Source organism: Pleurodeles waltl, chromosome 3_2 (genome assembly GCF_031143425.1).
Source record: "Pleurodeles waltl isolate 20211129_DDA chromosome 3_2, aPleWal1.hap1.20221129, whole genome shotgun sequence".
Classification (NCBI taxonomy): domain Eukaryota; kingdom Metazoa; phylum Chordata; class Amphibia; order Caudata; family Salamandridae; genus Pleurodeles; species Pleurodeles waltl.
The window spans coordinates 215,408,090-215,435,645 of NC_090441.1; the positions used below are offsets into that span (position 1 = coordinate 215,408,090).

At 48.5% G+C, this 27,556-nt stretch overlaps 1 protein-coding gene across 1 annotated transcript in view; it reads left to right on the top strand.

Moving 5' to 3' along the window:
• The window catches only part of LOC138286711 (E3 ubiquitin-protein ligase TRIM39-like), a 321,119-nt gene that overhangs the window by 133,757 nt on the left and 159,806 nt on the right, over positions 1-27,556 (top strand). Inside the window, exons 4-5 of the mRNA XM_069227216.1 lie at positions 1,527-1,549; positions 26,430-26,536. Of these exons, the coding sequence (XP_069083317.1) occupies positions 1,527-1,549; positions 26,430-26,536 (130 nt within the window). The remainder of the gene's footprint in view (positions 1-1,526; positions 1,550-26,429; positions 26,537-27,556) is intronic.

Below are 27,556 nucleotides of genomic sequence, written 5' to 3' on the forward strand. Positions count from 1 at the left end.
CGAGGCACAGCCTGCATCGCAGTGAGAAAATCACTGCACGCCAAACCGGAACGACGCAGCCTGACTTCGCAAGGAGACGATAGATGCAGCGGCAGCGTTGCAACCGGAAATTTAACACACGGACCACCGGATCGCCGTAAATCTGAGCCCAAACGATGCAGCCCGACTTCCTGAGAGGAATCGACGCAGCACCTGTCGTGCGGTAGAAATTTCCACGTATCGCCCACCGGATCGACGCAGCCCTTGTGACTTTGTCCTGCAAGCACCGGATTTCAACGCATCGTCCCCGGGGCGTCCGAAAACCCCGGAACCCGAAGAGGATCCAAGTCCGCGTACCGGAAATCGATGCAAAGGCATCTCTGCGTGGAAAATAAATGATGCATCAACTGTGTGTGGCCGCAGAAATCGACGCACACCTCTCCGTTTTCCACGCATCCCCTCCTCTGTGGTCCCTTGTGGAGAATTTGAACGCAAACCAGGTACTTTGTGCTTGCAAGAGACATGTGTTACTTTTTAAGAGACAAAAGACACTTTATATAATTTTTACAGTGATATTTCAACGTATACTTATTGCATCTTGACTGTTTTGACCTGCATCTTATCAGATAAATATTACATATTTTTCCAAACACTGTGTGGTGTATTTGTATGGTGCTATACTGTAATATTGCATGATTTATTGCACAAATACTTTACACATTGCCTTCTAAGTTAAGCCTGACTGCTCTGTGCCAAGCTACCAGAGGGTGGGCACAGGATAATTTGTATTGTGTGTGACTTACCATAACTAGAGTGAGGGTCTTTGCTTGGACAGGGGGTAACCTGACTGACAACCAAAGACCCAATTTCTTACACATTTCATAATTTGTTCTTCAAATTCAAACAGTTCAGAGGGAAGTCCAGTTTTATACATAGAACATCATTTGTCGACTGAGACTGTTCCAGTTACAGTGTGATCAGTTCTCAGAGAGCATTTGGAGCCTCCTGTTTTAAACAAAAACACCACGGTATGTAGACACAATGGCTTTTTCCTGAGTACTGGTTATACCCAGTTCTAGCACTGTAGCTTGTATGAGTGGACATTTTCTAACAGACACAAAAGACCTAAGGATCTTATCCTGCCCTTTATCCAAAGCCCTTGTTTATTTACATTTAATCCCATACAAGTGTGTTAGAAGTATTTTTGGCGTGGTATACTTTGAGTACAGACACTAGTTGTTTCTCAATTGATGCAGCAGTTATAACAGGTCTGACGTCTGATCTCAGGAACTCTAGACTATAATACATGATGCATTCAGAATATAGCAGATTGTGCTGTCATCTGCCCTCATTTAGAATTTCTGCTCTCTTGTGGGACCATTTGGGATATCACAAGCTGTGCTATGTCATGTGACCCTATTCAGAACATACTCCCATGTGTGTAACTGAACTTGAATTTCACAACTTATATTGTACCTAAACGTCTGCAGGAATTTAAAATATGTTGTGGAAACTGATGCCTGTCTGCTTTTTCTTCTGTTTTGCAGGATGTTAGAAGTACCCTGGACAGGTAAGGTTGCTTTATTGTCCTCCTCTCAGTGTGTAAGGAGCAGATCTGACTGCAGTGTGGAAATGTCAGTACTGAGCTCACACAAATCCACTCTGCTGCCCGAGCAGTACTACCTCATACAATTATTATATGTAGACCACATCGTAGCTACTCTCCTGTCTTCCGAACAGTGCTGAGGTCGATGTGCTTCTTCTCAAAACACCCACAGTCTTTAAAAGCTTCTTTTGGTTTTCAGAAACATTACTTCAGTTCTCAAAAAATTACCTTGAGACTCATTGAACTCAGTGTCTTATGAAAATAGTCCCCAAGCCCAGGGAAACATGCTCATGTCCACAAAAATCTCTTTTGTCCACCGAAAACTACCTCAAGTGTTCCACAATCACAGCATACTCAAAAACTCCTTCAGTACCTTCTGAACCCACTGCCAACCCTCAAATGTCCCTCTAGTGCTATGAAACATCATTAGAATTGTCTAAAAACCACATAATCTCGCAAACCTGTATCATCTTTTAGTAAGGAGCCTGATTGGGGCGCTAAAGGACTAGAACCCTAGTTTTATGCCCTAGTTTAAGGTATTGCTTGTGCCTATCTGGGATGGCCTGCCTTGTGGGCCCCCGCTACTCGGCACCCATTAGAACGACAGAAGTGGGATGTGTGAGACAGCATGAGAGCCCGTGAGACACCCCCCAACATAGAGCATGGATTCCATTGTGACCCCTGCCATCGGGATCCATAGCAACGGTGCCTGGATACAGCTTATCACCTAGATCAGCATGACCCGTGCTAAGGACCCCACCCTGAGGGAGATGCTCTCCAAACCCATGTAGACCAACGGTGGGGTGCTCTCCTCTCGCGCGCTTTTTCTTGGAGGCCCTTTTCTAGTCTCTTGAGGAGGACCTGCAGGTGGTAAAATGAGAGCTCTCCCAGGATCTAAGAGAGGTCTGACGCGAGGTATCAGAGCTGGGCGAAAGGCTCTCCTCCATGGATGATAGAGAGACTGCTCGAGATGGGGACATAGAGCTGCTCCAGCAAGAGATCATCCACCTAAGAGAGCAACAGATCGACCTCCAGGCGCATGCAGAGGATTTGGAAAACTTGTCCTGCAGGAGCAATATCAGGATCAGAGAGGCCCGAGTGGCACAGAGGAATTAAACATAAATGCCTATGTCACAGCCCTGTTCCTTCAGCTGATGGAGACACCACCTGAGGAAGACATCAAGCTCAACAGCGTTCATAGAGTGGGTCCCCCCTTGCAGAAATGATGCCCTGCCGGCGGACATCCTAGCTTGCGTTCATGACTTCCAACTTAAAGAACAGATCTTACGCAAAGCTAGGGATGTGCATCCAGGGAAGTTTAGGGGCCACACATTGCTTTTCTACCAAGACCTCTCCTTGATCACCTTGCAAAAATGTAAAGATTTCAGACCAGTCACTAAATTCCTCAGAGAAAAAGGAAAAGCATACTCGTGGGGCCACCCATTTCAGCTTATCTTCTGGTTGGATGGAACCGTGCACCAGCATCCCTCACTGGAGGCAGCGTGCAAGGCCCTGCGAGTGAAGTACCCCTATAAGCCGACTCAGTTGACAACAAAGGAGGACCCTGAGATGCCAGAGGACATCGCCGGGCGCGCTCAGCCTGGACCCAGAGACTATGAGATGAGGGCGGTGCTCGAGACCCTATCGGGGGATGCAGAGGTGTGAAGATTCTTGGACCACAACACACTTCTGGCTATTGGAGGGCCAGATACAGAGAGGAAATGGGTGAGGGATGGCGGGACCAATGGAAGAGACGGTGGACTCAGGTGGGATTAGAATTTCATTTATAGGATTGCCCACAGAGACTATTCTGGGTTAGTTCAGAGCTGTTGAACTATGTTTATGCTGTTCTTTCAGGGTTGGGGATTTTTTGTTCTTAGAGGGGGGGGAGCACATTCACAGTGTCAGCCAGCAACCTAAGAGGGATACGATCATAGGAGGACAGGTGGTGGGACTTCCTATCACTCTCCCAGGGCTACACTACTATGTTAGAAGGATCGCACTCTACCGCTCTTCACAGTAAGTTAACTGTATTGACCCTTAATGTTAGGGGTCTTAACAATCCAGTCAAATGTATGGCGGTCCTCTCACACATAGAGCATTTGAAGGCTGACATATGACTTATACAGGAGAAACATCTCTTAGCCAGGGACGGCCATAGAATACGATCCAGAGCGTTCCCTCACCAGTCTTTCAATTCAGCAGATAAACAGACATCCGAGGTAGCCATATTAGTTTCCTGCTCATTCAGAGGTAAGGTGGGAGATAAGGTTCTGGAGGTCAAGGGGAAGTTTTTGCCTTACACGATACACATTGCTAATTACACTATTGTGGTGAAGTGCATTTATGCACCAAATGAGGGTCAAAAACGATTAACCCAACGAACTCTGTTGGAGGCGACAGCCATTCCAGACAAATTACTTTAACTGGGAGGAGATCTGAACCTAGTCCCCCACAATGAGACGGACAGATCGGCACCACGCAGATGGGTAGCGTGAACGCTATCAGCAGAAGGGATTAGGCTGGTGGGGGAGTTGGGACTCCAAGATCTGTGGCGAGAGTCCTATCTAGTCTAGGCATTACACCTTCTACTCACATGCCCATAAAACGTACACTAGAGTAGACTATTTTTTTAGGAACTACAGGTATACACTCCTTACTGTCAACCATCGATATACAACCCGCTGCTTGTCGGACCACTCTGCAGTGTCTTTGACCCTGGAGCTTCCTCCTCTCCAAAGACAGTTTCGCCCGTGGCAACTGAACAAAGCTCTTTTGCAGCTTCTGGCATTCGTTAAACAAATAGAACAAGCTATTTCCAGATATTTGGCACTCAGTGATGTTCCAGGCTGCCAAGTTTCTCTTCTGTGGGAGGCTCTAAAGGCGGTCATTAGAGGAGAGCTCATAGCAATTACAGTTACGGATAACAAGATTAGGAAGAGAAAAGGGAAAGGATGACCAAACAGGTGCTAGATCTAGAACAGATCCATAAGCGTACTGGGGCGCCGAAGATCTGAAGGCAATTGGAGGTGGCTCGTAAACAATTGGCAGGCCTAGGCCAAGACAGAGCGGAATATACGCGGTGACATAGCTTTGGCCTTCTGTCAATTCTATGAAACCATGTACACCGCTGACACCGCGGTGGGGGATGGTTCCGAGACCTATCTCGGGGATGCTCCCACTGCTCAGCTGGCACCAGACCGGGTGGCACAGCTGGAGGGCACATTTAAAACAGAAGAAGTTATTGCGACAGTAGCCAAAACCAAGCTTCATAAATCCCCGGACCCGGATGGGTTCCCTTCTGTATTTAATAAAACCTTCTGCTTCCAATTGCACCCATCTTGCCAGGCCTATTTAATGCCATAACAGGCCCTGATTCCATTCCACCCTCAATGCTGGAGGCGTCCATTGTGGTTCTTCCTAAGCCTGGGAAGGGCCCTCAATCATGCAGGTCCTACCGACCAAATTACTATTTAATACGGACAGTAAGCTGCTAACTGGTATTCTATCTACCTGCCTGAACCCGCTTCTACCGGGTCTGATTGATCCAGACCAAAATGGATTTGTGAAGCATCGCCAATGTGGGGACAACACAAAAGGCATTTTTCACTTAATAGATAAGGCAGGTCGGGCTCATAGGGACATTATGCTTTTAACCCTGGACATTGAGAAGGCCTTCGACATAGTGCATTGGCCTTACCTGACCGCAACATTAACCCACTTTGGTTTTGGCCCTCCATTTCTAGCACCTATAGCAAACTGTGGGCGACGGTGTGGGTGAACTGACATTCCTCCCAATCATTTCCCATATGCAGAGGCACCAGACAGGGGTACTATTGGAGCGGTTTGCACAGAGAGTACACTCAAATCCAAATATAACAAGTGTGACATTTGGAGGCGAAGTGCACATCTTTGCTTTATGCGTGGATGAAGTATTAGTGTCCTTAGTAATCCCAAGGTGGCCCTTTCAGCTCTTCTGCAGGAAATAGAGCAGTTCAGGAAGATCTCCGGCTTCCGCGTAAATGTTCAGAAATCCCAAGCCCTTAATATTGCGGTCCCTCTTGCGGACCAGCAGTATCTGGAAAGGCAGTTTCCAATATGTTGGGATAGACAGAGTATCCCTTATCTAGGGCTCAAGCTTGCTCCGACCATCTCGGACACTACCCTTGTTAACTACCGCTTATTGGTACAGCAAATGCGACGCAGCCTGGCCCAATGGCAATCATCCCCGATTTCATGGTTATGCCGTGTTGCTGCCCTGAAAATGATGATCCTTTGTGAATCTTATACCTCTTTCAAACCCTACCGGTTGAGTCTCTCCTGGTAACGTTTCAATCTTTACAGAGATTTTTACCATTTCATTTGAGCAGGGATACGGCCTCGCGTGTGTGGCACCCTATGCTATCAATCGCCATCACAAAGGGGGCTGGGGTGCCCAACCTGCTGCACTATTTTCAAGCCACCCAACTCCACTATTTAGTAGAGTGGTCAAGAGACGAGTCCGAAAAGAGGTGGCTGTTTATGGATAGGGCGCTCACAGGCACATCCCTGTGGAAGATCCCCTTCCTATCCCACCCACAATGTCAAAGTAAGCCTAAGCAAGGCCTACTAGTGCAAGGGGTGGGCCCTTCTCTGCACAAAGTCCTCAGACCATATAGGAAGAAGTTGGCACAGAAACTGAAATAAAAGACAAAGTTTATCAAACCTCATGAGGTGGTACCACAGTTCAAACAGCACCCTTCGGTAATGTTTGAAGTAGCACACTGAACTAAGAGAGCATGGTCCTTTTATACCCACGCAGGGGCTAAAAGAAGGTGGTACAATTATAGAAGCAAGACTTATATACATAAAAGGTCATATGGAAATGCACAGTTGACAGGTAGGAGGGGCTAACAGTTTTCAAGGACTAGTAGACACATTACTGTCTGTTACTAATTACAGCTGAAGACCTTACTGGGCATGTGCAAAGTGGGAGATGCTCAAATATAACTTGTCACTAGACAGATTTTCAAGAGTAGTTAACAGGAAGGTAGGACTGAGCACATGGCAGTATGTGGCAGAGATAATGGCTGACATGAATACAAAATGGATTCCGCGAAATGTTCACAATAGTTGCTAAATACAAGATGTCTTCTGCTAATACTTAATCTAATCGCTACTAAATTATAACAGACACCCCTTTCAGCATTAGCTGAAGACATTTGTCTTTCTTTTGTAATCTAAATATTCATCTTGTATATTTATGCTCATCATTTCAGCTATTTCCTTATCTAACATGTGCTGTGCTTTCATTTCTGTAATATTTATTTTGGTAGGCATACAAGCAGTAATACACATGGAGCAGAACATTGGACCACACTGAATACAGATACAGCATGTGATAAATATTGCAATCATTACACACAGGATAGTCAGTAGTTTCCAGCCCCAAGCGGAAACAAGAGCCCAAAACCATCCAGAAAAAGTCCAAGTACCAGTCTCTGTGAATTTCTGCAGCAATTTTATGCAATTTAGATATTGCATCATATACTGAAGGTGAGTGATCTGGAATGAAAACGCAGCAACTACTACCGATGATGCGACGTGCACTACCTCGATCAGCTAATATCACATCTAGTACCATACTATTTTGGAGCGCTACAATCCTCGCAATTTGGAGCTCCTCTGTAATATTCTCAAGTGCCAGAGCTGCCTGATTGGTAACAGCTTCCATGACCCTAATCAATCGTCTCATTTTCCTACTGTTTAACGCAGCACCCACAAAGGAGAACAACCCTAAATTAAAATCAACATATTGTTGCAGGCTAGTGTCCGTTTGGTCTACCTCATTTGCAATTATTGTCCTTTTATATCTATTTTTAATGATGTCATTGAACAGTTTAAAATCTCAGTGATATGATGCAGGTGCCAAAAACACAGGGGGTAATAGAAAAGATACATAACACACACCTGACCACCCAACAGGTAGTTGGTAATATCCATAGTTACCACAAACAAAATATGTATTATGTGAAGCTGTAAAACTACTATTATTTACACCCTGAATAGTTAAAATCAAGGTATAATTGCTTGTCCCCACTGGAATTCGCCCAATGCTACGTATACATAAATCTGCTTTAGTTTTTGTAACAGAAATCACAAATTGTTCTTTCTTGTCAGAATCTCTTATATTTGTGAAGACATATGGGGGGTCATTCTGACCCCGGCGGTCTAAGACCGCCGGGGCCAGGGTCGGCGGGCATAGTTATCCATAGTTACCACTATGCATAGTCAGGGCATTCTGACCGCGGCGGTTCGTCCGCGGTCAGAAGAGGCAAACCGGCGGTCTCCCGCCGTTTTACCGCTGCCCTTAGAATCCCCCATGGCGGCGCAGCTTGCTGCGCCGCCATGGGGGATTCTGACACCCTCTACCGCCATCCTGTTCCTGGCGGTTCGCCCGCCAGGAACAGAATGGCGGTAGGGGGTGCCGCGGAGCCCCTGGGGGCCCCTGCCGTGCCCATGCCAATGGCATGGGCACGGCAGGGGCCCCCGTAAGAGGGCCCCGCAAAGTATTTCAGTGTCTGCTAAGCAGACACTGAAATACGCGACGGGTGCAACTGCACCCGTCGCACCCCTGCAACTCCGCCGGCTCAATTCTGAGCCGGCGTCCTCGTTGCAGGGGCATTTCCTCTGGGCCGGCGGGCGCTCTTTTGGAGAGCGCCCGCCGGCCCAGAGGAAATGTCTAAATGGCCGCCGCGGTCTTTTGACCGCGGTGCGGTCATTCAGCGGCGGTACCTTGGCGGACGGTATTGAAACATTGTCCGGTTGATACTCTTCTCATTCCCATTTAGTTCCTTTGGCTTGGGGATACCCATCTTTGTCTTGGTAGCATACTTTATTAAGGCGAAAAAGAAGTCCGCCCTCTGTACGTTTTCCAGATGCAAACAAAAGCGTATACCAAGCTTGACAAGAACCATTGTGTGGAAAAGGAAGAGGAATAAAAGGTGTTCCTCCTTTCTTTTGATGCGCAGGTATCATTCCACATACCCAACAGTTAGTAGTATTTGTAGCATTATGAGTATGATGCAACATCTGAATGAAAGTATTATTGAAGTACGATTGACGGTGCTTCTGCTCCTGATAGGGAAGCGTAAAGTAATAGTGATCCTCTGGTACTGGAGTAGTGGCAACAAAAAACTCACGAGCAGGAGCCGTCTTTTCAACAAACCAGGTGATTATTGCTATAACCACCAAAACAACAACAAACCCCCTTGTACTAATGATCACTTTGTTATTAATTTTAGAAACAGTGATAATCGACCCTTCCAGAAATTAATTAAAAACAATCGTTGGAGCTCTTATCCCTGGGCAGAAGCTGATTTCTTCACCACGGTCCAAGACGGGTGTCACTACTCTCATGCATGACTGATCCCCCCCCTTGCCACATTGGCTCTCCGTTTCACTAACCCAGGGCGGTAACTCAACCAGTTTTTTTCAGCACTTTATATTCTTTCCTCGGTCTCAAATTATATTGCGATACTCCAGAAATCGTATGGTCCGGGAAGAACTCCGCAGATTTGTCAGGTGATATAGCATGGCCTTTCTCCGTAGTCAAGATCTCTCGATGATCGGTCAGCACAGCAGGTTCCACCAAGGTAGGTAGCACTCTCTTGCAGTGAGTACCATGGACCCAATTCTTTTGGTTTGCCACTCGAACTGCTGTCCTTGTTGCAAGGAGCACCTGCTCTGGGCCTCGCCACCTTGGTTCCAAGCTGCTTGATCTTTCAAAGGACTTAATTATCACCTGGTCATCAGGTCGGAGTTCATGGCCTTCACCTGTAGATCTGTCAGGAAGTGCTTCTCGAACCTGTTGATAATTAGAAACCAAATTGTCGGTTAACTGTGCCAAATAATCATTCATCAGGACACAAGGTACATCATGTACAGAATTTGGCTTAGGACCTCCCCAAAAGTTCATTGGCCTTCCAAATACTATTTCATAGGGGGTAAGGCCTGTTTGAGAGTGTGGCACTGACCTAATAGACAATAATGCCAACGGTAATGCATCCGGCCAAGTTAAAGATGTGGAAGCCTGTATCTTTGCTAACTTCAGCTTCAAAGTAGCTTTATACCTTTCCACCAACCCTGCTGATTGTGGGTGGAAAACCGCATGGAACTTCTGTTTGATCCCTAATCCTTTCAGGACATACTTAATAACTTCCCCAACAAAATGAGGTCCGTTATCATTCCATAAAAGTTTGCAAACACCAAACCTAGGGAAAAATTATTTCAAAAGCACCTTCGCTGTGGTAATGGCAGTATTATCCTTTGTTGGGTACGCCTCTATCCATTTACTGAAGGCACATACCACCACCAAGACATACTTTAAATTGTTGCAGCATTCAAGCTGAATATAATTCATTTGTAGAACTTCGAAAGGTGCAGTTGGTGTAGCAAACCCTCTTGCAGGAGTTTGTGTCCCTTTTTCTAGGATTGTATTGTAAACAGATCAAACAAGACTGCACTACTCTCTTAGCTGTACTGGACATTTCTGGATGCTCCTGAACTTGCGTAAGCAACTTCATGATTGTTAAAGCTCCAACATATGCCAGCCCATGTGTCATCTGAACCATAGGTTGTACAAAAGCTATAGGCAATTCCCATTTATCCATCTGCTTATTCCGCCAACAGCCCTCATCATCCAATTCTCCTTCTTCAGACCATTGCTCATGTTCTTTCACAGAAGCAGATTTCTGTATATCTAATACGTCTTGTCTAGCATTATGCCAACGTTCAGCTTGTGACTTCACTACATACATAGAAGTAGTACTTCACTGCATCGCAGTCTCAAGTGCTACACGGTCCGTAAGGGCATTACCTTGCCCTATCTTATCGGTCACTTTCTTGTGTGCACTACATTTCATAATAGCTAGTTTCTTTGGATATGTCAATGCAGTCAAGAGGTTATGCACTAATTCTCCGTGCATTATCTGCATCCCGTGGGATGTGAGAAAGCCTCTCTCCTTCCAAATCAAACCAAAATCATGAGCCACTCCAAAAGCATAGCGGCTGTCTGTATAAATATTCACACATAAGTCAGTACTAAGCTCACATGCCCGTGTCAAAGCTATTAGTTCAGCTGCTTCAGCAGTCTTCTGTGGTATACGAGCTGTCTCCACTACCGTGTGTATTGTGGTGGTTGCATATGCAGCTGAGGTCTGGCAACGTCAAACAAGACCCATCAACCCACAATTCCCCGTCTACATCTGGAAGGGGAGTATCTTGCAAATCAATACGACCCTTTGTCTGTTCTTCAGTAAGGAATATACAATCATGTGTTTCTTGTGACTGAGGCTGAGTCACCGGATATGGCAACAAAGCGGCTGGATTTAGTGTTGCACATCTATTCAGTGTAATGTGAGTAGCCAGCAATGTCAATTCATATCCTGTCAAGCGAGCGCTAGTTAAATGTTGTGTCTTTGTTTGATTTAAAAGAGCATCAACCGCATGGGGTACTAACATGAACAGCTTATGTGACAAAATTATCCCTTCACTCTGACGTATTGACACAGCTGTTGCCGCAACTGAACGAAAACACCCAGGCAACGCTCGAGCGACAGGATCAAGTACTGCTGACAAATATGCACAGGGACGCTGCTTATTGCCATGTGTCTGTACTAAAACTGACAGTGCACATCCATCTTTCTCATGTACGTAAAGTGCAAAAGGCTTTGTGTAATCTGGAGTACCTAACACTGGTGCTGAACAAAGGGCTTGTCGAAGCTGCCGGAAAGCAGTCTCACATTCATCTGTCCATGGGAGGGGCATTGGAGTATCTTTAGTCAAAAGTGCTAGCAAAGGTTTGACAATGTGCGAAAACCCTAATATCCATTGCCTACAAAAAGAAGTAAGACCAAGGAATGCACGAACATCTTTCTGAGTAGAGGGTACTGGTGTGTCTAAAATTGCTTGAATACGATCTGATGGAAGTGCACGGCCCTCCTTAGACAAAAGGTGACCTAAATAGGTCACCTTTGGTCTACAATATTGCAATTTCTTTCGTGACACTTTATGATGGTGTGAAGCAAGAAAAGAAAGTAAGGACAAAGTGCACTTTTCACATTGCTCAGGGGTATCAGCTGCCAACAAAATATCATAAACATATTGTATGAGATCCACACCTTCAGGCAAAACAAAAGAATCAAGTTGTTGTTTTTAACGCTTGACTATAAATACTAGGACTCTCAGTATAGCCTTGAGGAACTCTGCAAAATCTATATGAACCTTTATTCAAAGTAAAACCAAACAAATATCGGATGTCAGGATGAATAGGAATCGAAAATAAAGCATTCTTCAAGTCTATAACAGAGAACGTAGTTGCTGTCGGGGGAACCAAAGTAAGAAGTGTTTGAAGCCAGATACCACAGGATATTGTGGTACCACAATCTTATTCACTTCTCGTAAATCAATAATGAATCGGTAAATCCTAGTATCAGTATCCTTTTTTAGAATAGGATGAATCGGACTGTTACAAACATTATACAGAACTTCCTCAACAACTCCAACTGCAATAAGATCATGCACAATTTGTGTGAGTGCTTCTTCGCCCTCCTGTGAAATTTTGTATTGAGGCAAACGTGGCAATACAGCTCCCTCCTTGACACTAATATGTACAGGTGGAATAATCATTTGTCCCACATCAGTATCTGAAGTAGCCCACAAAGTACTAGGGAGTGAAGCTAATGCAATATCCTCTTTAACAAGACAAACTCTTTCCATCACAGGATGATTATCATTCAAAATAACACGCACCCCTTCAGGAGAGCATCGTATTGTAGCCCTGAAATACTTGACTATATCAAGACCCACAATATTGTCTGGTGTATTTGGAGAAAGCAAAAACGAACATGGAGCAGTAAATTTATCAACATGGAATGCAAGTGGTTGTGACAATGGGCTAGGGGAAGGTGTTCCATCGAAACCTATTGAGGTAATGGTTAAGCCAGACAGGGGAGCCCTTGGAACCAATTGTTTAGACAAGGCGCTACGAGTAGCTCCTGTATCAACCAGAAACTGATCAGTAGAACCCAAAGCATGTGCTGTAACATAGGGACCCCTCTGACCTACTGGAACTTCAACTGATTCCTTACCCCATCCTAGGCAATCCTATGCATAAGCAGAATCTTGGAAATCAGGCTGCACATAGTTAGACATTTGATACTGGTTCCATCTATCAAAAGTTTTAAACCCATCCTGCCTTCGTACATTAGCATCAAACCTAGCATGATCATTCGTGCTTCTTCTAGGCCCTGAATATCCTGAGCGATTTCTCATTTGTCCCCGACCACGTGAACACTGTTGAACACGTAGTGCTGGACAATCGGCAGCCCAATGCCCAAATTTCTTACAATACGCACACTGATCGACAGATAAATTCGAACAAGTGTAAGAAGAACCATACAATCCACGTCCACCTCTATCACTACCTCTAAAAGGCGGACCATAAGCTTGAGCCAACATAACCTCCGTCTTTAATTCTTTAATCTTTTTATCCTCGATACCTTTTGCTTCTAATTCCTGACATTCAGAATACTGAGCCATAGTCGAAAGAGAAACCGGAGTAGAGGTAGTCCATGAACTTTCACTAGCTTTTAGACGACTAGCTATTCCTGGTAACAGATTTGCGACATATTTATCGACGAACAAATGTCTACCCATATCATCTGACAATAACTGGCCGCTAAAATCATGAAATGCTACTTCAAAGCGTGCAAAGAAATCAGAGACCGATTCATCTGCCTTTTGCTTACAAGACACTAAAACAGTCCAATTTATCTTTTTAGGGGGAATAATCGTTTTTAACTTAGCTAATGTGGCTGCGGGAAGATCTAGAATCAACTGATACAGCTTTTTCGCAGGTTCCCTATCCCCATCCATCTGTTCTAATTCTTTACATGACGCCCCAAAAACTACATGATCATCAACTTTACGAATAGTTCTCCACATATCTGGCGGTAATATCAATCCGAAAAATAAATCAATGTCAGTTAAAGTCATAGTACAAGAACTAATTGCTCCCTCAACTTCCTCATAAAAGGCGGCTGGATTTTTCCGCGGGTCAGGTAATGTTGTTTTAAGTGCCATTACATCTGCCCTATTCCAAGGAGTATGCACCCAATTATAAATAAAATAACCCTTAGCATCAACAGAAGTTTTATCATCACTTGTACCCGATCCTTTAGGAGGAACATACAAAGGCGCGGCCTCCCGCATTGGTTTCGCGTGAACTATCATAGTCTTATCTGTTCCGAAGATGGAAGCTTACACCCCGCCGGTCTGAGATGTCCGTGCAACTACGTCCACGCCCCTTTTCTCCTCTTGCAACACATAATTTCACCAAACGCCTGATTGCATCATCCACCTGGGAGAAAACAAAAAGACCATCACGCATTTGCTTATGATCAGCTGCTACATCATCGGGCTCTAACTCATCAGAATATTTCCGAAATAGTTCAATAACTTCTGTGCCAAATGCCTCAGTAAAATATAGTTGCTCCTTTTCCGTCCACCCTTTCATGTTGTCTAAAAGTTCAGAAGCAGAGACAACGCTACGAATTGTTTTACGAGCAGTAGATCTAAGCTCAGATGCACGGTCAGCAGGCAACATAGAGCGACTGTCTCGTATCTTCTGTTGCTCCCTACCGGATACCTCAGCTAACTCATGAGGGACAGAAGGAACGACATACGGAGGTCGAGGGCGATCTAGTAACAAAAAATCATCGTGTGGTTTAGTAAGGATAGGATAGAGAGGTTGCCGAACAGCGTATTGGGCAGTTACCTGTAATTTACATTCTTTCTCTTCTATCTCCTTTAAATCATTTCTTTCTTTTTTTCTCATTTCCAATGCTTTCACATATACATTCTTCCACTGCTCTTTCTCAATCAAGGCTTGCTCACGCTTCACTCACCCACGCACTTCTTTCTCCCACATTCGTACACAGTCAAACATATCTTGCCTAGACCTTCGCTTACACATCATTGTTCCACATACTCAATCTTTCGCAAATCAAATGACCCATGCATAGGCCAACGTAACTCAGGATCCGCACGAGTGTATTTATTCCATAATGTGCTGTACATTATAGAAGAAAGACCATGTTTAACACACAGAATATGCAGTATTATAATCAAAGTAGCACTTAAGATGCCGTTCAAATCAAAATTAAATTGGAGAAAATTCTCCTCATTACCTGCCTATATAAATTGCAATTTATATATCAATTCAAAGGACACAAATTGACTAGTCACCCAAAACACGAGAGCCACAGTAAGTGGTGAAACAAAGGCATAAAAAAACACAGCAAGTGCTGTAAACGGCTCTTACCAATCACAGGGCATCCAAGCTCGAACTGCCAAGTTCTAAAATCGACCAAATGGTCACTGCACGACGAATGAACAAAAAGGATCTCAGTCGAGGACCGGCGCCACCTGGATGGTCAAATCAGAAAGAAGGGAAAAACGCCGTGGTTGCCAAGACTCGGGTCTCCTCAGGCATTGATCGTCCGCAGCAAGATCCCAATCCTTCATCGCGACCAATCCTTCGGACGTTCGAGTCGCCGATGAGTCCCTGTTCGGGTGCCAATTTGTCGAAGTAAGCCTCAGCAAGGCCTACTAGTGCAAGGGGTTCGCCCTTCTCTGCACAAAGTCCTCAGACCATATAGGAAGAAGTTGGCACAGAAACTGAAATAAAAGACAAAGGGGGTCATTACAACATTGGCGGTAAAAGCCGCTTACCGCTGTGCAGAAGACCGCCGGGGCAGCGGAATTCCACCACGGTCATTATGACCCACTGCTCGGAATCCGCCAAAATTCAGACACCCACACAAGTCCGCCACACCAAAGGTCAGTGATAAACTGGTGAAAACAAAACCTCCACTGTCACGCCAACAGAAATACGCCCACACTATCACGACACACTCAACCGCGGTATACCATTGGCGGTACACACCGCCGCGCTCAAAATACACACACATTTACAAAACACTACCACATTGGACAATTCGAAATACACACACCTGATACACATACAAACACCACTCCCACACACCCATTACAATATAAAACACACACCCACATCACCCACAAACCCCTATGACAAAATTACTGAGAGAAGGCCAGAGAGAGACACTACAAACAACTACCAAGCATCCACAGGCACACAATACCATCACCCACAAAACTTCCACGCACCTCACACAACACACCACTAAATATCACCCCACTTATCACTACACACACCACCCCACACATCACCCACACCACCCCATGGCACGGCAAAGACACCCCAGGTTCTCTGAGGAGGAGCTCAGGGTCATGGTGGAGGAAATCATCCGGGCAGAGCCACAGCTATTCGGATCACAGGTGCAGCACACCTCCATAGCTAGGAAGATGGAGCTATGGCGCAGAATAGTGGACAGGGTCAAAGCGGTGGGACAGCACCCAAGAAATAGGGATGACATTAGGAAGAGGTGGAACGACCTACGGGGCAAGGTGCGTTCCGTGGTCTCAAGACACCACATTGCGGTACAGAGGACTGGCAGCAGACCCCCACTTCCTCCCCCACAACTAACAACATGGGAGAAACAAGACTTGGCTATTCTACATCCTGAGGGCCTCGGAGGTGTAGATGGAGGAATGGACTCTGGTAAGTCAAATCTTAACTATTATATCCCCCACCCTACTTGCATGCTATCACATACCCCCACCCTCACCCCCATCACTCCAACTCCTCACAAATGTCCCAACATCACAAACCACACATCCTAACACCAAGCCCTGCATGCAAAAACAAAGCATGGACACCCATCGCCAAAGCATGGTCACTGCACATTCCCATACACCCCCCTAAACCACCATCACACAAGGACCCACACAGGAATGCAAGCACTGGGGTACAGGGTCACCCAGCCATTGCACACCATGGCACACACAGATGTAATAAATATCCTTTTATACCCCTTCAGGACCCTTACCCAACGTCACCGGACAGGAGGGTCCACACATGTCCACACCACCAACAGAAGAGGCCCACAGTGATGACAGCAGCTCAGTCCAACTGGATCTAGATGACCAGCCCGGCCCATCTGGGACCTCTGGACAGTCGGTCTCCCTCACACAGTCACAGGCCACCACAGAGCTTCCCCCTCTGGAAACACCAGCACAGCACCCCCCCAGCGGGCCCATACCTCTGTCCCCAGGACACGTCAATCAGCAGTGTGTCCACCACTATAGGGAACCCAGGCTAACCCACCACCCCAACAACAACAGGGACCTGGGGGCAGTGGCAGTGGGCACATGGTCCAGAGGATGGAGGCCCAGGAACACAGGGGAACTGGGAGGGCTGCTGTGCGACAGGGGGAGGACAGGCCAAGGGAGCCCACTCTCCACGAGGCCCTCTCCAACATCATGGGAGCCTACCACCATTCCCAGGAGACGATGGCAATGGTACTGGCCAAGCTTCAGGAGACCCAGCGCCTGCAGGAGGAACAGTATTTGGGCTTCAGGGAGGAACTCAGATCCATCAATTCCACCCTGGGCACCATCGTAGGGGTGCTGAAGGAAGTCCTCAACACCAGGAGGGACACTGTGGCACAACAAGGGGCCCCTCACACTAGCCTGGACGATGAACTGCCCACCACCTCTGCCCGCGCTAGTGGACAGGAGGCACCACCACAGGACCACCACACCAGCACCCCACCCCCTGCAGAGGGAGAACCACCCCGCAAATGGTCCCTGAGATCCAGGACAAAGACAGAGAACGATGCCAAGACCCCCGCCAAGAAATGAGATCACCCTGAATGTCATCCTTCTGTCCCACCCTGTCTATCCTCAAACTGCCCCAGCTCCACTTCCTATGCCCCTTTGGACAATGCACCTGTGAGACCAATAGCTTGGACTCTGCCATGGACATTGCTCCACCATCACCCCTCACCATTTTACAACCCCCTCCAATATTGAGCACTGAAATAAACAACCTTAAAGCACAAAACAATCTGGAGTCTGTCTGTGATTTTGAAATAGTGTATTAGCAATTACAGTGACAAAATGCTCTTTCAATTGTAATGTCAACATACCTATATCACACAGCTCTAGTCCATGAGGAAACAAAGCAGATGTCACACAGTGGGACCCACATCTGTGAAATCGTAAGGGAAAGTGACAACTCAGTGACCATACACTGGGTGAAAACGACAGACAGTAGAGAGGTAGTAGTGTTAAAGTACATGTAGTAGGCAGGTTTGTATTCTTACCTGTGTCTCACTGGAAGTATTGCAGGATAACCAAGTTCCTGTTGTCGATGTCCTCTTCTTCTGCTTCCTCATATGCACTTTCCAGAGGCTCCACAGCTGCCACAACACCGTCATCTGGACCATCCTCCTGCAGAAAAGGCACCTGTCGTCGCAAAGCTAAGTTGTGAAGCATACAGCAGGCCACGATGATCTGGCATACCTTCTTTGGTGAGTAGAATAGGGATCCACCTGTCATATGGAGGCAGATGGTCCGCTCTATAATCCACCTAGTTCGCCCATGGGCCTCATTGTAGCGTTCCTCTGCCCTTGTCCTGGGATTCCTCACTGGGGTCAGTAGCCATGACAGGTTGGGGTAACCAGAGTCACCTGCAAATGGCGAGGGCAACTGTTAGACACACACTAACCTGTAGGGATATCCCCAGACCCAGACAACCATTCCCACTGACTTGCCTCCAAGTGCTCACCTAATAGCCACACACGGTGCCTCTGGAGTTGGCCCATCACATAAGGGATGCTGCTATTACGCAGGATGTAAGCGTCATGCACTGAGCCAGGGAATTTGGCATTCACATGGGAGATGTACTGGTCTGCCAAACACACCATCTGCACATTCATGGAATGATAACTCTTCCGGTTTCTGTACACCTGTTCACTCCTGCAGGGGGGTACCAAAGCCACATGTGTCTCATCAATGGCACCTATGATGTAGTGGATATGTCACAGGGCATAGAATCACCTTTCACTGTAGGCAAATCCTCCACCTGAGAGAAAACGATGTAGCTCTGCATGTGTTTCAGCAGGGCAGACAACACTCTGGACAACACATTGGAAAACATAGGCTGGGACATCCCTGATGCTATGGCCACTGTTGTTTTAAATGACCCACTTGCAAGGAAATGGAGTACTGACAGCACCTGCACTAGAGGGGGGATTCCTGTGGGATGGCGGATAGCTGACATCAGGTCTGGCTCCAGCTGGGCACACAGTTCCAGGATTGTGGCACGATCAAGCCTGTAGGTGATGATCACATGTCTTTCCTCCATTGTCGACAGGTCCACCAGCAGTCTGTACACCGGAGGATGCCGCCATCTCCTCACATGTCCCAGCGGACGGTGCCTATGAAGGACAACAGCGAGCACAGGGTCAACCAACTCAGAGGTACGTACCCACAGCTTACACAGAACACGAATCATAATCCGAAATTTGGCCTGTATGAGTGTTGAGGCAAGGCCTAGGTATGTGTGACGCAGTTAAAAATAAAGCCATGTGGGCCCATGAAAGGGCGGCTGCCTGACCTGTAAAGTGGGACAATGGGATGTGAGGTAACTGCGCTGGCGTTGTACACCGTCGCGGTAGGCGGTCGAAGACCACGCTGCAATTCTACATTGGTTAACATTGGACCCTATAGGTCCCAGGAGCCGAAGACGATGTACGCTGGCGGTGACGGTACGCACCGCTGCGGACATGACCGCCATTTTCTATCTGTTCAATCATTCGATACCTGATCTTCGACAGGAGAGGACCTACACTGCAAGTGCTGCTGTGACCTCGGTCTGTAAGAGCCAATGGCTCGTGCGTCTGGGGAAAGGGCCACTGCCTTCACATCGGAGGAGTTGGACAAACTCGTGGATGGGGTCCGCCCCCAGTACACGCTACTCTACGGTCCTCCAGACAAACATGTAAAGTACACTGGGAGCATGCTGTATGGGCTATGCCTGTGTGGAGTGGGGTGGATGAAAGATGGGAGGGGGGAGATTGGGGCGTGCATGAAACAACGGTGAGTGCATGTGCCACATGGCAAGGGTAGGGATGGGGGCCAATGACTGTGACGGTGCAGTTGGTAATAACTTTTCTTTTTCCCCTGTACAATGTAGGTCAGCGCCCACCAGAAGAAGGATATTTGGCGTGCCATCGCCAAGGACGCAATCTGGGGGTCTACCACAGACGGAGCACCCACTGCCATAAGAGATGGGAGGACATTCACATCTGGAGCAAGAAGACGGCTGAGGCCCAGCTGGGGATGGCCTCCCAACGTGGGAGGGGTGCCTATCGCACCATGACCCTCCGATGTTCAGCATCCTGGAGGTGGCGTACCCAGACTTGGATGGGAGCTTGAGGGCATCACAGCAGCCACAAGGGGGTGAGTACACTCTCATTCTGCTGATTTTGCGCGCAGTGGAGGTGTCTGGGTGGGGGAGGTGGGCTGTGGGTTATCCTAGGCGAGGGCGAGTGTGCTAGTTAGGTCCCCTTGTTCTGGCAGACCCTGTGGCACCCCACCCCACCTGTGTACAGTGCCAAGTACACCTAGTCAGGCTCCTGTGACATCCATATGTGCAGATGTCAGCCATTAGCCTTGTAGGCCATGTCCCAGGGATTGAACAGTGGACCCCAAGTGCGCGGCGTAGTGCAGGGGGCTTCTGTGTCTGTCGTGTCCGCCAACGGTAGCGGTAATGCATGCGCTCAACATGTCTTTCTTCTGTCGTTCCCCCCTTTTTGTGGTCTCCCTGTTCTTGTGTGCATTAGCATCATCAGGCGGAGTAGCAGTGGCACCGGAGCAGGAGGGAGCTGCATCCCACATGGCCGTGGAGGGCAACACTACGGACTCAGAATTCACCAGTGGGATGGAGGGCGAGGGGAGCTCCACTGCGGGGACAGGAGCTGAGACCAGTGATACGGACTCGTCCTCTGATGGGAGCTCCCTTGTGGTGACGGCCACATCTGTGCCCCCTGCATCTACAGGTACAGCTGCCATCCCCCTACCAGCACCACCCTCCCAGCAGCCCCTCAGCATCTGCCTCATTTTGGTCAGGTGGCCCTTCAGTGAGCTTTTCAGACTCTGGCCTCAGCACTGATGGCAGCTATTTTTCCCTGTCTCTAGCCTCCCCCCTCCACCTTCCTCCACCCAGACCCAATCCCCTCTATCTCAGCCTATCCCAAGCACACCTTCAGACCAGCATGCACACACGTCAACACACAAGGGAAGCTCAGGCAAACATAAGCACCATACATCCCACAGGCACTCACGCAAGCATCACACACCTGCAGACACACCAACATCCACTGCCTCCACTGTGTCCTCCTCCTCCTCGTTTCCCTCCTCCCTCCCAGTCTCATCTCCACTCACACCTGCATGCCCTACATCTACAGCCACTACTTCCATCACCAGCACACACACCACCACACCCCGCTCACTTGCAGTCACCACCCCCAATACCATTCACACGTCCCCTGTGTCCTCTCCCAGTGTGTCTGTGACGCCACCTCCCAAGATACACAAACGCAGCCACACACCCACCCAACAGCCATCCACCTCACGATAGCCTACAGCGCATGCACCTTCACCCACAGTCAGCAAACGAACACCTCCTACAACCACAACCTCTTCCTCCACTCCCAAACCCCCTCCAGCTACCTGTCCAGTGTTCCCAAGAAACCTTTCCTGTCCACCCTTGGCCTCTTTCCCTCACCTCCCCCACCCTGTCAGTCTCCTAGGGCCCGACTCTCCAGGTCCCAAGCTAGCACCTCAGCCACAACATCTCCGGGAGCAGTGGTGCCTGTAGTCACCGGAATCTGGAGTGCACCGGGCAGCAGGGCAGCCAGTGTGGCACGGAGCCACAGCACGGACAGTCCCCCACCTGTCAAGCATCAAAAGTTGTCCAGTGCCCGGCGGGAGAGGGGGAAGACTCCAGCCACCAAAGCCGCTCCCAGGGGTACAGGTGGGAATGTGGAGTCAGCTGCGACACCTTCCAAGGTGAGGAAGGGGCACAAGAAACTCAGCAAGTCTGGGAAGAGCAGCACGGCGGAGAAGACCACCATCATCCCCGCTGCCCAGGAGGCCACCGCCATCATCCCTGCTGCCCAGGGGGCCACCGCCATCATCCCCACTGCCCAGGAGGCCACCGCCAGCACCAGCCCTGCTGCCCTGCTGCCCAGGAGGCCACCGCCATCATCCCCGCTGCCCAGGAGGCCACCGCCATCATCCCCGCTGCCCAGGAGGCCACCGCCATTATCCCCGCTGCCCAGGAGGCCAGCACCAGCCCTGCTGCCCAGGAGGCCACCGCCAGCACCAGCCTAGCTGCCCAGGACAGGACCGCCAGCACCAGCCCAGCTGCCCAGGACAGGACCGCCAGCACTAGCCCCGCTGGGCCATAAAGGACCGCCAGCACCAGCCCCGCTGCGCCATAAAGGACCACCAGCACCAGCCCGCCGGGCCATAAGGGACCGCCAGCACCAGCCCCGCTGGGCCATAAAGGACCGCCAGCACCAACCCCGCTGGGCCAGACAGGACCGCCAGTCACTGCCAAGGGCCCCGCCGCCACAAGCACCGCTGAACAGGACACTGCCGCCACAAGCACCGCTGAACAGGACACTGCCGCCACAAGCACCGCTGCCAAGGACACCACCGCCACAAGCACCGCTGAACAGTACACTGCCACCACAAGCACCGCTGCCAAGGACCCCGCCACCACAAGCACCGCTGAACAGGACACTGCCGCCACAAGCACCGCTGCCAAGGACACCGCCGCAGCAAGCACTGCTGGCCCATGAACGCCAAGGGCACTGACGCTACTGAGTCCGTCACGAGCAGGATGAAGCACTCTGGGCACAAGGCCCCCTCCAGAACCAGTGGAGATTCACATCCACTACCTAAGTCCTTGGCAGGATGAAGCACTCTAGGCACAAGGCCCCCTCCAGAACGAGTGGAGTAATGCATCCACTACCTCAGTCCTTGGCAGGATGAAGCACTCTGGGCACAAGGCCCCCTCCAGAACCAGTGGAGATTCACATCCACTACCTAAGTCCTTGGGAGGATGAAGCACTCTAGGCACAAGGCCCCCTCCAGAACCAGTGGCGATTCACATCCACTACCTCAGTCCTTGGCAGGATGAAGCACTCTGGGCACAAGGCCCCCTCCAGAACCAGTGGAGATTCACATCCACTACCTCAGTCCTTGGCAGGATGAAGCACTCTGGGCACAAGGCCCCCTCCAGAACCAGTGGAGATTCACATCCACTACCTCAGTCCTTGGCAGGATGAAGCACTCTGGGCACAAGGCCCCCTCCAGAACCAGTGGAGACTGTTATCCACTTGAGAGACTGTGGCTTTGGACTTGAGAGACTGTGGCTTTGCACTCCTCAGGATGGAGCAGTGGGCAACCCACCCACTGTAGAGACTTGAGAGACTGTGGCTTTGCACTCCCCAGGATGGAACAGTGGGCAACCCACCCACTGTAGAGACTTGAGAGACTGTGGCTTTGCACTGCCCAGGATTGAACAGTGGGCAGCCCATCCACTGTAGAGACTTGAGAGACTGTGGCTTTGCACTCCCCAGGATGGAACAGTGGGCAACCCACCCACTGTAGAGACTTGAGAGACTGTGGCTTTGCACTCCCCAGGATTGAACAGTGGGCATGTGGCCCCTCGTGGATTTGGCGTCATGCACTCAACCGACTGAGGTGTCCCCCCTTTCCCTTCCCCCTGAGGTGCCTGTTTTATTGCTATCTGATGCCCCTGCAGAGTTCTCTCCGTCATGTTCGGGGATTGAGTGTGGGCCTCGCCCATGCCGTGTGGGCCCAGTGTTCCACAGACTTCAATGGAGCACTACCTGGATTACTATTCTTGGTGTATATTTTGTTTATCGTGTATATATATTTTTGCGTACTGGATTTTAATATATTACAATGGTTACACTCATTTCCTTTTGTCTTTGCATTCTTCCAGAGGGCTTGGGGGGTGTAACTGTAATGTATCATGCTGTATTAGTGTGTGTGTTGTAGTGGGTGGGGATGGGGGTGTTGCGTGTGTGTGTCCCTGTTTTTTCCCTCCCGCCTCCCCTGTGTCGTATGTGCAGTACTCACCGTTGTCTTCGCCGTCGGCGTTCGTGCTCCTTGTAGACGAGCAAGAAGATAAGGGCTGGCAGGATCTGGAGCTCGGGTTCCATGGCATCCGGATTCCTCGTGGGGTGTGTAGAGGTGAGCGTTTCCCCTTCGAAGTCCTGTTTCCGCCGTGTTTTTGTTCGCGGTGAATCCGCCCCAGAAAAGGTGGCGGATTGGTAGGTTGTGATACTGTGGGCGGTACATTGTCCTCCGCCTATCTGTTGGCGGTGACCACCATGCTGTTTGCTTGTACCGCCTTGGCGGGCGGAGTGTTAAAGTGGCTGTCTATGTTGGCGGTTTCCACCACGGTCATGATTCCATTTTTTTTCCGCCGGCCTGTTGGCGGTCTTACCGCCGCTTTAACACCGACCGCCAGGGTTGTAATGACCACCAAAGTTTATTAAACCTCATGAGGTGGTACCACAGTTCAAACAGCACCCTTCAGTAATGTTTGAAGTAGGACACTGAACTAAGAGAGCATGGTCCTTTTATACCCACGCAGGGGCTAAAAGAAGGTGGTACAAGTATAGAAGCAAGACTTATACAGTATACATATAAGGTCATATGGAATTGCACAGTCGACAGGTAGGAGGGGCTAACAGTTTTCAAGGACTAGTAGACACATTACTGTCGGTTACTAATTATTAACAGCTGCAGACCTTACTGGGCATGTGCAAAGTGGGAGATGGTAAATATAACTTGTCACTAGACACATTTTCAAGAGTAATTAACAGGAAGGTAGGACAGAGCACATGGCAGCATGTGGCAGAGATAATGGCTGCCATGAATACAAAATGGAATCCGCGAAATGTTCACAATAGTTGCTAAATACAAGATGTCTTCTGCTAATGCTTAATCTAATCGCTACTGAATTAAAACAACATCCCTGGGGTTTATATTCTTCTCCAATCACACACTCACTTATGAGAACGTGGGACAGGGCGGCAACAGAGAAAAACTTTACCACATTTCCTTCGCCCTTGACACCAACTGCTGGCAATCCGCCCTTTACCCATGGTATGAACACCTTGGCCTACAGCAAGTGGTTGCAACCGGAGTGTCGCTCTGTTGGCCATCTATTTGATGTTGAGGGCATGATACCTTTTGATACTCTGAAATGCGAACATGCTCTCCCCCAGACAGAGCGGATGCGCTACTTACAAATATGTTATCGGGCCAGGCATCCCGGGATACGAGACCAAGCACAGAGATCCCTTACAGATGTTGACCAATGGCTGCTGAAGAAGACCTCAAATAAAAGATTTATCACTGACCTGTATAATTTCTTACAACAGGCCCCCGATACACAGAAATCCCCAGGACAACGATAGTGGGAGGAAATCGGTAGATCTCTCACGCATAGGGAATGAGAGGACATATACTACAGGGCACGTCACACAACTAAAAATATGGCAAGTGTAGAATCTGCGCGATCACAAGGTGTGTCTGATAGGGTTGGCATTGGGTTCGGCCACTCAAAACCTACTCTCTCACTGGGGTACTGATACTCTTCCCACGCACCTGGGATGGATACACCGCCTGTGGCACATCTTAGGCATGGAGAATATTACTCTGACATTGACGAGCCAAGCAGACTCTTTCAGAGAGTAATGGGGCCCATTTCTGATGCTCCTTTCTAGGGAAGTTAGGGAATTGACATGCCCCAGATATCTCCGACTCCTGAGGCTTCACAACCCACCAGCCATGATACTGTGAACAGGGCCATGTTGGGGTTTAAGCACTAGTGTTTTCTCTCATTGTTGCTGTATTAATGGGTAAATGTGCTCCCGGGGGGAGGCAGGGGGATGCTTTGTTTACCTTTCACCCCGTTCTATGTTATTACTGTTAATACAGCTATATCATTATTATCACTATGCAGCGCCCTTCCGGGCAGGTCACTGTATATTGTTACTTACCAATAAAAATGATTTGAACCTAAAAAGCAGGACTTAAGTGAGCCCAATATTGAGCCGTTTAGAGATTTCAAGGAACAGGCCTTCAGTTATTCCAAGGTACAGGGATTCAGAGATCCCAAAGTACATGGATCCAGAGATTCCAAGGTACATGGATCCAGAAATTCCAAGGTACAGGGATCCAGAGATTCCAAGGTACATGGATCTAGAGATTCCAAGGTACATGGATACAGATATTCTTAAGGTACAGGGATCCAGAGATTACACGGTGAATGGATCCAGAAATTCCAAGATGCAGAAATGCAGAGATTCCAAGGACCATGACTCTAGAGATTCTACAGTTTAGGATTTCAAGTATCCCAAGGTGGAGGAGATCAATGATTTGACGTAATTCCAGGTTGAAGGCTTTCACAGACAGGGTGCAGGATGCAGGTTCTCACAGACAGTCATACTCAGCACTACTGAGAGTTTACAGGAGGCGTATATGGGAGAGGGAGAAAGCAAGTGAGAGAGAGAGAGAGAGACAGAAAGAGAGCCTGACAGACCCAGATTATCACAATAGTAGAAGGGATAATGTGTGACACTTGTGGATGCCCCCCAGAGCTGTTGATGTGTGTGTATAGTGAAAAACACCAACTGCTGTCCTGCAGGAGCTCTTGTAAATTACAGTACTCTGTTTCCAATCACAGGGTGTTTGTGCGGTTCCTTTTCAGATCCTGTAGCCTCCGAGTCTTCTGTAACACTAAAATTATTTGTGTGTCCTTCAGGTGTAAGAAGGTGAAGCTTCAGGGTCCAGAGAGTGAGATGAAGAAAACAAAGGAAAAAGAAGTTATGATAACTCTGAAACCTGAAGAGGAGATGAAGAAATGTAAAGGTAAATAGAGTTGTGCTGAATCTAATTATATGTTGGGGTCCACACTGAGTCCTTCTGCCTCCACGAGCTACAGCTTTTACTGTGGAAAGACCTGGTTGTCCAATTGGCGAGTGCAAGGTTACACACTGACCCCCTCAGCTGTGCTAACTCCTGAGCCATGCTGGTGGTCCCTCTGCAGTACAGGGAGTTCCTTCTTAACATTGCCCATGATATCCCCTTGGATGGGCATCTAGGGGTGACCAAGACCTGAGAGAGGCTAGTCAACTATTTCTACTGGTCCCAGATGTCAGAGAAGGTCAAGGAGTTTAGTCGCTCCTGTGTGACCTGCCCAGCCAGTGGCAAAGAAGGAGGCAAACCCAAGGCTCCCCTGATACCACTACCAGCGGTGGGGCACCTCTAGAGAGGGTGGTGCATTCTCTTGAGACCATTTGTAAAAGTGCAATCAGCTCCTTCAGGAGGAAGTGCCCGCGCTCGTGAGGTAACCAACCAAGTCAGTATCCAGAATCAAGGAAGGGGTGACAAAAGTGGAGGCTAGCCAAGATTAAAGTTCTGCATGAGCAGAAAAGTCTTCAGCTGTGTTCAAAGGATAAAAGGATTTGGTTGGGAATAAAGATGCTGCTGCACTTGTAACATTTACTACAATATACTCTCTGGTGCAGCGCTGTGGACAGAGTAGTATAGTGCACTGTGTAATGCAGTGCTCTCTTGTGCAAAAAGCCATCTGGTACATTGTAACATGCAGTACAGTGTGCCGTCTAGTGCAGCGCTGTGGACAGTGTGGTATAGAGTACTGTGTAATGCAGTGCTCTCTTGTGCAACAAGCCATCTGGTACATTGTAACACGCAGTACAGTGTGCTGTCTGGTGCAGCGCTGTGGACAGTGTGGTATAGTGTACTGTGTAATGCAGTGTGCTCTCTTCTGCAACAAGCCATCAGGTACATTGTAACATGCAGTACAGTGTGCCGTCTGGTGCAGCGCTGTGGACAGTGTGCTCTAGTGTACTGTGTAATGCAGTGTGC